This window comes from Eleutherodactylus coqui, chromosome 6 (genome assembly GCF_035609145.1).
Source record: "Eleutherodactylus coqui strain aEleCoq1 chromosome 6, aEleCoq1.hap1, whole genome shotgun sequence".
NCBI classification, from domain to species: domain Eukaryota; kingdom Metazoa; phylum Chordata; class Amphibia; order Anura; family Eleutherodactylidae; genus Eleutherodactylus; species Eleutherodactylus coqui.
Genome location: NC_089842.1, coordinates 93055599 through 93066442, shown reverse-complemented (window position 1 = coordinate 93066442; position 10844 = coordinate 93055599). Strand labels below are relative to the sequence as shown.

General features: G+C 42.0%; 1 protein-coding gene across 1 annotated transcript; it reads right to left on the bottom strand.

The window, feature by feature from the left end:
- Positions 1 to 1844: 1844 nt before the first annotated feature.
- On the bottom strand, positions 1845 to 10152 carry APOC2 (apolipoprotein C2). Its single transcript, XM_066605682.1, has 4 exons — positions 10120 to 10152; positions 6582 to 6662; positions 3672 to 3822; positions 1845 to 2106 (listed from the first exon to the last, which is right to left on the bottom strand). The coding sequence occupies exons 2-4, from the start codon at positions 6634 to 6636 to the stop codon at positions 2019 to 2021; spliced, it is 294 nt and encodes a 97-aa protein (XP_066461779.1). The 5' UTR covers positions 6637 to 6662; positions 10120 to 10152; the 3' UTR covers positions 1845 to 2018.
- Positions 10153 to 10844: the final 692 nt, after the last annotated feature.

Sequence of the window (10844 nt, the reverse complement as noted above, 5' to 3'; positions counted from 1 at the left end):
ACCATAAAAAAAATAACACTTTCTTCTGGAGGAAGAGCCAAGAAGAACAAACAGAGGTCGCAGACAGCAGTCTGGATGATGTGTTGCTCCCCAGACTTTGTCCTGCATTGTTTGCACACAAATTCCTGCTTTCTTTATAGCATTTGTTATCTGGTCTCCTAGCAACATACGAGTGAATTCAGGTCCATATGCAGTGTTAATTGCATATACAGAAAATTTCAATGAATCACTATGTGTCTAGCAACTGTTGTATACAGGCAGGAGCAGTGTTCAGATGTGCTTAGTAGTGATGAGCAATTATTGGAGTAATCTTCCCAATTTTCCCGATTGGGCCATCCCGATTGTCATTAAAGTCAACGGGAGTAAAAATCGGGGTTCACTAATTTGGCTTCGCTGAGGATAGGTCATCAATAAAAATTGCTTGGGTAACCTCTTCAATAGTTCACCTTTAACTTTGACTGAGAAACTCTCTGATGCACTGATCTCATAACCTTCTGTGGTCTTTCTGTGAAGTTATAAACCGTTTTTATTACAATACAATTCATTTATGTCATATTGGCTGCGAGAATTAATCAGTTAAGTCGTGTACAATATACAACAAGCCCAAATAGGGAAATTCTAAAATGAAAAAAAGGCGGGGATGCATGTGAGTGTATAGGTGTATGGTATATTGCTTTATCTCCTATTGTTTTATCTCCTGCATATAATAGATATGACCAATGATGGTTTTGAAAGTTTACTTGGACTCTATTTTGGGCTCATGCTTACAGCTATCTGTCATATGGTGCACAATAAGGCACTCAATACGGATGTCTAACAATACACCAATACAGTATCGCCATAGAGCACACCATTAGGACAGAATTTGGTATTTGTGCCACTCAGAAATTATAGCGATCCGGAAAATCCTCTTGTTTAGTACATTACCCCTCATTGCTATTCTCCTTCAGAGTTTTTCCTTTTACCTCCAGCACAATATGTAGCAAATAATATTATGAAAATAAAAACTGCAGCATGTGGACCATGAAACGGGCCGAAAAAAGGAAATCTTGTATCCCAAAAAGATCAAGAGAATTATGAAAGCAGCAGAAGAGAAATATAGTATTCTGATTTTGTAGGAGACAGTAACCTGTCCATGTATAAGAGTATGCTAGTGAGGTGGACGTTTTACATGGAATGGAATTGTCCGCATGACGCACGGCAATCCACGTAAAATTCTGCATCAAAGTCTAAGAGCTCCCTGCGGATTTTTATGTGGATCTGAAAATTGCTTAAAACCTGTCTGCAATTCTGCATTAAAATCCGCAGTTACATCTGCGGATTTTAATGTGGAATTCCGTAGCCTGACAATGGCTCAGTACAGGTCATCAACGGTAGATTGGTGGGGGTCTTGCGCTCAGTACCCTTGGCAATCAGCTGTGTGCCAGGTCAGTGTGCTGCTGACCAGAGATGATTTCTGCAAGAAGCACACAGCATCAATCCCATTGCAGTGCCCCTACTTGATATTACACATAAAAGTGCCCATGAAAGTGTATGGGAGCTTTGTCTGTTATACCAAGCAGGGCCACTGCAATGGGATTGATGATGTCTGCTTCTTGCTTCTCATCTGGTCAGCAGCGCACAGGCCTTTAGCCTTGCTGATCGCTAGAGATCCCAGATAGCAAACCCTAGCCAATCTCCTATCGATGGCCAGTCCTGAGGATAGGCTATCAATAGTTTACAGCTTGGCAACCTCTTTAATTCATTACCATATACCCCATCACATGTGTCATTGAAGGTATTTTATTGCAACTGATTTATATATTTATACACATCTAGATTCCTAAGAACAGCAACAAGATTGATATGTGCAAAACAGACTTTATTTTATCATGATTAACTAACAAATGTCAATTGATATCCAGAGAAGTGATAAAACACTTTGAAAAACGTTACGTTGGAATATTACAGTCATCTTCATTATTCCATTCATTGAAGTTAACATTTAGCTTTCATCCATATCTCGAGCTGTAAGTAGCTCATTTCTTATTCCACCAATGGTAGACCTGGTCTGATATAATGTTGACGTAGGTTGAGACTGTACGTGTACCCTGTTCATAAATTTCCCTAGGAAAAACAATTCATTTGGTCAATATAAGGTTTCAACACTTTATATATACAGTGGGGGAAAAAATATGGAAACAACGTACAAAGTGCATGTCTTAAAATCGGTCTCTACATGTCTTATTAAAATATGATTTATAATTCCATGTAACTTAAGTGAAGGTAATATGAGACAGATGCTGCCGGGTAGAAGTGAACATCTGTCCGAGCAACAAGGTTCCATTGGTCAGGGGTCTGAACCACTCTGCTGCTGTTACAAGCTTGCTCCCAAAACCACCCAGAGCAGGGAAAGAGGTGAAGTAAACACAAATTTGGTAGGAAAGCCCTCAGCCAAGCGGGGGTCAAAAGGACAGCTCAGTTCTGCTTGTGACCAATCAGAGGCAACTCTCAGCTATTGAATGACAAACCCCAGCAGCAAGTGACAGGCTCAAAAGTAGATAAAAATAGTCTTGTCTTCTGCTAGACCCTTGAATTTATTATTGTGCCCCACCCTGAATACGCTGGAGGATGTTCTGGTACTCATGTGGGTTAGTTCAACATTGTCACAAAATTAATTTGCTATCTCATAAATTTCCCCTTCAATGTCACTGCAGGAGAAATGTTCAATTACTAGCAGCTTTCCCTGAGACTACAACAGATCATAGTTGGTCAACTGCTTACCAGGGGGTCTACATTTAGAAAAGGGATTATCCTTGCTCGACAACCCCTTTAAGCTGTCAAGACAATCAATAGCCGTAGAGTGAGTTGTACATAAGAGCTCAATGTCTTTTAATGTGGCATTGTCTTAGGATACCACCATTCCATTAACCCAATTGATTATATGTTTGTGTGGCTCAAGTAATTTACAAATCGTTGTGAAATGTCACCCAACTTTTCAACAATGGTAAATGTGTCTATTTGTGGAGCAATAAGGCCCTTTTATATTGGCTGATGATTGGGCCCAAATGTTTAGCTGAGTAATCATTTGCCCAATCATCTGCCCATGTAAAAGAGTAAACAGTCAGCCAATGAATGAACAAATGTGTGTTCATTGGATGATCGACTTGTTTATGTGATGTGGCAAGGCGGTAGTTCACTGAAGGGCCTGCAGAGGGTGTGAAAGCAGGCCTTCTGTGTGCTAATCAGTGGGACAGCTGTACAGTGTGTCTGGAGGCGTTAAAACTTTCAGACACATTGAGTTCCCTGCTGAACGCCAAGAAAAGAGACTGCAGAGGCAGCAACAGAAGCTGCAAGCCTGAGATCCGGCATGTAACAGACTACGTTGGTCGCCCGAGTGGGGTATAGCTAAAAACAACACTGTGGAATATGAACCCAAGATGCATGTGTTATGTTCCAATATGCTGATGCTTGTAATCCTTTCCTCTGTGTAAAATAAAGCTGGCAGAAGCCAGAGTTCGAAGTGATTTGGTGGTCCTGAGTCTCTATAAGAATGGTGCCAGCCAAGATGGCAATCTCGGTGAGCAAGTAACCCACAGGTTACCACAGCGAGCATATAAAGTCTCACTGATCAGTTGCACATCTGCCCACATAACAATGATGGCTTATTTCTTCTTTATTAATATACTTACTTCACTTTATCCTCTACTCCTGTGTTTCTTGCCTTGTCAATAAGTTCTTGAGTTTTCCCACTGAATTGGTCCCATGACGAATGCAGAAGGTCCCGTGCTTGAGACAAATATGTGGTAGCTTCCCGCTTCTGTATCCTGTAACTCTCAATTCCTGCAGGGAGATACAGCATTGAAAGATGTGAAGGATATTTGCAGTTATTGCATATAGACACCTCAGTATCTAACAGGACAAATGCGTCTTTCAGCTATACAGTATACTGTATATAGTTTCTGTATATAGTACTGTACATGACAGAATGTGATGTCATCAGTGGTTAGGTATAGCTTGTATACTGGACCACAAGATGTTCATGCTACAACTGCAATCTCTAACATAATAAATGAATTCTCCTTATTATCCTTATAACATTAAACACATAGAGTGGAATAACTATAGAGAATGCAGAGGATTAAGTGTTATTTAGAGAAGGGCACATACCAGGCACCCAGTAATGTAAAGGATGGGTGGTAGCTCAAGGGTCCCTTTATAGATTTTTTTTGTTACACTTCTAGATAGCCCGTTCTAGTCCATCTGCATCCTTCCTAAAAAATTCTCTAAACTTCTTAAACCCAACTTATTTTAAGGCATTCCCATCAAACTTGCCTAACAAGTAACAATTGCCCTAGATTACATCATCCTAGGATTAAAATGTGACTTTCCTTGAAGAAATATATAAAATAAACTAAAGGGCATGAATATAAAATCCCAGGGACTCTGAGGGTTCAGTATCTACTGTGTAGTCCCATGGAGCATGCTATCAGAACTGTGGTAGATAGAATTCTATTAATAAATGATATTAGCAATCTAAGCTAGTAGTGTTATAATGTGACCCAGGTCAGCAATTCATGAGTCACATATAATAGCCACAGCTGAAAACGCTGGCCGAAAATCGTGACCATCTGATGCATTGGTTTCCAATGCATCAGTTAAGATGGGGGCGATCTACCAGTGAGTAAAAATGGCCGACCGCAAAAGACAGATCTGGACCTATCTTTTCAGCCGGAATACAATAGCCTGTCCTATAGACTTCTATGGAAGCCTATGGGAGCTGCTGTAAAAACAGAGGTGGGAGGCAGTTTAGCACCCTCCCACTAAAAGCAGCTGGCAAGTGGCAAAGAGGGGGCGGAAGCTTAGCACACTAGCTCCCGCCCCCTCCCATTGCAGGCAGCCGGCAAGGGGCGAAGAGGGGAAGGAAATGGGGAGGGAGTTTAGCAGAGCTAAACTCTCTCTCCCCACCCGTTATTCAGCCCAATATCACACTTGCCCGTGTGAAGTTATTCTAAGGGCGGGTTCAGATGAGCACGTTTTTTCCCCCTTATACTGCCGTCATAATTATGGCAGTATAAGGGCGCCCACCCACTGGCGTTTTTTTACCTGCGTTTTACGTTTTTCCTGCACAGGCATAGAGATAACATGTGTTCCTGTCCACTGGCGTTTTTTTTTGCGTTGCGTTTGCGTTTTTAACATAGGAACTGTCAGTTGCATATGTGTCCTTATTTTTCTCCTAATGCACCCATGAATGTCAATGGAAATTCACGGAAAAGCCGCGAAAACGCCGCGAAAAACGCCGCGTTTTTTTCCAGCGGAAAACGCAAGCGCCAGTGGGTGGGCGCCCTAACAGTGTAACAGAACAAAACAATTTATCTCTATGGGATTTCAGTGTTCTCGCTTTCACCACCTCTTTTCCCGCCCGTGATTTGTACAGCCGGGAAAAGATAGGACCTGCCCTATTTACCCCGCATGTAGTGAATACCACATATGGGAAAGATCAGGCAGCCCCTGTCTTCCCGGACCTTTTTTCATTTTGGTGCGGAGTTTGAACTGCGGGCAAAGGGAAATGGATTCCCCCCATTCAGACGCAACTACACTCCATACTAGCGAGCATAGTTGCACCTACGACAGTGTGAATAAGCCTTTAGTGTTCAATTTTTCTGCAACGCCACAACACAGTGGAAGAAAAAAAAGCATTACACACTACCAATTTGAAATCAATGGCTCAATGGCCTGTTGGTCTGTCCATACAGTGCACGAATGTGCCAAGTTATTCAGAGTCAGAGACATTCTTTGCAGCTACTCTCTGCACTGACCAACGGCTCGTTCAGACTGCAATCGGCGCAACTACACTCCATGGCACGGAGCATAGTTGCACCTGAATGAGGGCAATCACTCCCCCTTTTGTCAGCGGGAAGACAGGGGCTGCCCTATTTTCCCTGCATATGGTTTAACTACATGCAGGGAAGATAGGGCAGGTCCTATCTTTTCCTGGCCGTTCAAATCACGGGCGGCAAAAGAGGTGGTGAAAACGAAACCACTGTAATCCCATAGAGATCATTGATTTCCTTTTGTCCAGTATACGGCTGTGATTATCACGGCAGTATAAGTGAAGAAAGCCATGCTCATCTGAATCCGCCCTAAGGTTGGGGGCACATCGGGAGGCTCGAGCGCAAGTCACATCAGATAGCACAGCAGACCATGTACTGCCCAATTTACACTGAGGCAGCACATTGGCATGCATTGGCACGTCCAATTTTTGTCCATCAAATAGACAGGAATAGGATGCGCCATGAGTTTTTTTTAGTCTGTAAGTAAAAACATCAGTGTGAATGTCCTCATAAGCCTAAAATGGGCACATGTGCTGTCAATGGATTCACACGGACAGCACACAGCCCAAAGGATGCAAGTGGGTGGAGGTCTAACGGTCTTGACCAAGAAACCTCCTCTATAAATGTGTTAATACGTTATTTGGAAATGGGTTTTGTAAAGCGAACCCCTTGAAGTGACGGCATAACAGAATGAACTAACTTCTCACATCCAGTAGTTTAGTATTAAAGAGAAGTCATTACACAGTATGTCAGTTTGGTGATACTTACCTGTACTGATGAGCAGCAGAATGAGGGAAATGGCTAAAACTTGTGTTTTGTTCATGATGTCATACAATAGTTACTGATCACCTACAAAAAAGGATTTAGTTAGATTTCAATTGAATGGACAAAACATGTATGTACGTCACTGTTTACTTTTGGCCTCTATCAGGCGATATTCAACATCATACCTTTTTTTCACTGTATAGGAAAGTTTAGGAGGTTGCGCTTTCCTGTGCAGTGGGTCGCTGCAAAAACAGATATATACAACACAGAACACTGATTTTTTTTTCTAACACTGTAGCAAATGGCCAATCTATGTTATACATCGGAGAAAACGTCCCCATATATACCCATATTGTCATATAAACAGAGCCCAATGCAGACACTATTATATTAACCTCTTAATGACGTGCCCCTTTCCTTTTTTTAGTTTTTGATTACTCCTCCCACTTTCAAAAAAATCATAACTCTTTTTTATTTTTCTGTTGACGTAGCTGTTTGAGAGTTTGTGTTTTTTTCAGAGGAAATAGATTTTTCAATGGTATGATTTAATATACCATGTAATGTACTAGAAACGTCTAAAAATTTTCTAAGTCGAGTGAAATGGGGAAAAAAAGTAATTCTGTCATACGTGGTCTCTGCCAGTAGACTCAATGTTTACAAAATGGGTAAAACACTGCGGGGAGACCAGGAGGGTTTTACACATATGCCCGTGGACAGGACCACTTAAGGTTAGGTTGCTTGAAACCGCAATGATCAGCTACTAACACTTGGTAAAACCGTTGGTGCTTAGCTACTCCTGTGCCAGTTTCACCAAGTCTTCCAGATGAGAGCTACTCTTTACAGTACGTTCGGGGCTCTCTACCCTGGGTACTGGAAGGAGCTATATATGGGGTCAATATTCCCCAATATGTAATATGGACTGGGGATTTGCCCTTTAAAAGGATTCTACATTTAATGCTTCCATAGACGAACATATGCCTAAATACACTCACCACAATAGAGTGTATTTGCACATAAACAAGGTTTTAAGATGGCCCTAAACGGGCTGATATGTGCATGTCAGCACACAGTACTGTAATGTTTGCACTTGAAATGCCAGTTCTTGTTTGTGCAATATTTCCTTTTCGTGGAATAGAATGGCTATTTGAAGCCAAATTAGCTGTCCTCTTGTCCGTGCGTTTTACGCAGGGTAACTTCCTCCCAGCCCCGTAGCACGCTGAAACATAGCAAAAACCTAGCACAAACACGTTTGTCTGTTTAAGCAATTAATGTCCAGAATCGTAACCTTAAAGGGAATCTGTCAAGAACTTTGAGCCCTTTAGGCTAATCTTATGGGCAAACAGAAGGTGACCCACTGAGTCCGAGGATAAGTTTTTTACTTACCTTCCTCACCGTTCGACAACTGTCAGTGCTGAAGCTGTCCACTGCAGCGCATTGAGAGGGGCGCTAAGTAGTCCTCACGTTTTAATTTTAGAATAAGAGGACTACTTAGCGCGCTGCTCAAAGCGCTGACACTGGGGGAATGGCCGGAAAGGTAATTATAAAATTGACATTCCCAGACTAAGGGCCTCTTCACATGAGCGTAAGCGCAAAAACGCTCATATAAGTGCAGCGCATTTGTGCCATGAACAATGTGCTTTTGCACACGTTTTTGCACATGTTACTGTGCATTTTGCGCTCACAGAGCCAGTTCACATAAGCGTAGGACACACCCCGCCATGATTTTAAAGGCTATTTAGCCTACTGACTTCCAGATGTGTTCTTTTTTATACTGAATTGCGCAGTGTATGATGCAATTTTGCACGTATTAATCGCATGTCGCTTTTTTTGCTAGTAGAATGTGTGCGCAGAAAATGGTGCTGAGAATGAACCCATTGAAATGAATGGGTTCTATTCTCTGCAAATTGCGCAGGGAAATTTTGCGTGAATACGTTCGTGTAAAGAGGCCCTGTACACATAAAAACATGCGCAAATACCACTGTGTGATGCCGCCCTAAGTGGGGAAGCTACTTGTGCCCATAAGATTAGCTCATAGGGCTGACAGAGTTTCTTTAAGGCAAAAAATACTGTTTGTGTGTGTCCTGGGTAATGCAGAGTGGGTTCTTGTTGTTCCCTAGTAACCAACACAGCGGAAACCTGGCCGCCAGCCCCTCTAGATGCCTCCTAGTGGTGTTTATACACATTCATCCATAAAACTGATCTTATGGTCAGAGATGTAATGAGTGAGCTAACAGCCATGATATCCCCTGAGGACACCGAGGAGCTGGTGAAACAGCAGTGTTTCTAGCACTGTTTGCTCTCTGCCATCGGTGCTGGTTGCATGATTCGTCTTGATACTGAGGAGGGAGTTTGAGTCTTCCACTCGGTTCATAGAGAGCTTAGGGCAGTTTTTCAAATGCATGTGGGTGTATCATTTGATGATTTTTCCATTTTTCTTACATATGATCCTTTACTTCTGATTGTGATCATATATTTCAAGCAGTTTCTTATACTGTTGAGGGAGTTTGAGTCTTCCGCTCAAACTCCCATACAGGTGATTTACCTTATGAGGGCTTATTTGCTTCAGGCAGCCTGCAATCTGGATGTTTAACCTTTAGTAAGGGAATTGAAATTTATATCTAAGAAAAGTTGAGCGATGAAGCTCATCGCTCATCGTTAAGTTTAAACAGCCGCCCTTCAATAGCAAATGGCTTCTGTGTATCTCAATGGAGAGGGGAGCGAAAGGAGAGAAATCTCCTGCACTGCCCCGCCCCCTGCTGGCCGCTCCGTGTGTGAGCCAGCTGTGCTAGCTTCCGTGCAGGAGCACGGGAGTGTGGGCATACAGGGACGAGTATCGGGCATTGTTTGCCCGACACTCGTCCAGTGTAAATGGGCCTTAAGTAGAGGGGGTTCAGCATTTGTTTTCACTTTAAGTTATAGGGCAGATGGACCTTTGGACCCTCTGAGGCAACAGTACTCAAGTGAGATCGCTACCTCTGCACCACTTACCTTTATAACAATGCTCCTATCTATGGATGAGTCATATATCTATATGTCAAACAGATGTAGCAAAACTTAACCCAATGTTAGTAACTTGCTGAAACAAATTATCTTTTCTAAACACAACAAAAGCCATTAAAAAGCTATTAAAAGGGCAAGAAAAAGTTCTGTACCACCATTCAATTAATGCAGTGTCAACTTTAACTTTGCTACACCTATATGCCATATATCCATACAGCAATGGTCACCAATATCTCAGTTTCAAATGCAAAACCTTGCAATGTGACTTCAGTGAAATAAACTTGAAATATTAGAGACTAAGAAAGCAGACAGAAAAGTCTATAAAGAAGCAGACAAACTGCAGCAGCGGGACCAGAAGGAACAGACAGAAATTAATGAGCTCTCCCACAGATTTACTGTTGCAAGATTTACTTGCTTGTAAACATTTCAAAACAGGAGGTATACTAGACAACCCCGTCATCGAAACATTTCTCAATTCTGCACCAGTAGATGGCAGGCATCCAGTCTCAGGTTATTCTAACACATTTCAGTAGTCACTTACCTTGGAAACAGACTGGAAATACACAGATAACCTGTAAAAAACAAATAATTGCAACATATTAGATTTAATTGAGCATTGATGATACATTGTGTCAGTGAAGAGAGATTAGATATGAGCGATACTATAGTTCATGGATAAATAATATATAAATGCAGATGGAGCAGAACTGAATAAGTAATACATTAATATTCTAGTTCCTTTTATCAAAAACCATGTATAATATCCCCATCGTCCCTGTCTTTCCACCACAGCCTCTTTCCACCATCCTTACCTCCTCCGCACTACCTCCAGGCTCATGGGTCACTTTGTTATATACTCTTTCTGCTGTGTTGTCAGGGCTGAGGTTCTAAGTCCAAGCAAACAGTGAGCTCAGTGTTCAGAGGTCAGAAGCATCCGACCCGTGCCTGCCTTCAGAACACTGCATGTATTTAAATATCAGCATTTTGAAAGCTACTATAGACATATTATTTCCATGCCGCACTCTCTGAACAACCGCTCATTTATAGTCAGATCATATGAAAAACAATACCTGCTAATGCACCATAGTTTAAGTAAATGCACCAAGCAGAAGATGAGGGCAAACTTGGGTATGAGTGAGTAACTGAGCTTTTTCACCTCTGGGCTCTGAGATTGGTTAAAGGGAACCTGTCATCACCTTTTAGGCCCATAAACCGTGTTATGGGGCTCAAAGGTGAGAGAAGGAAGGGTCTGGGCTCCCATTCATC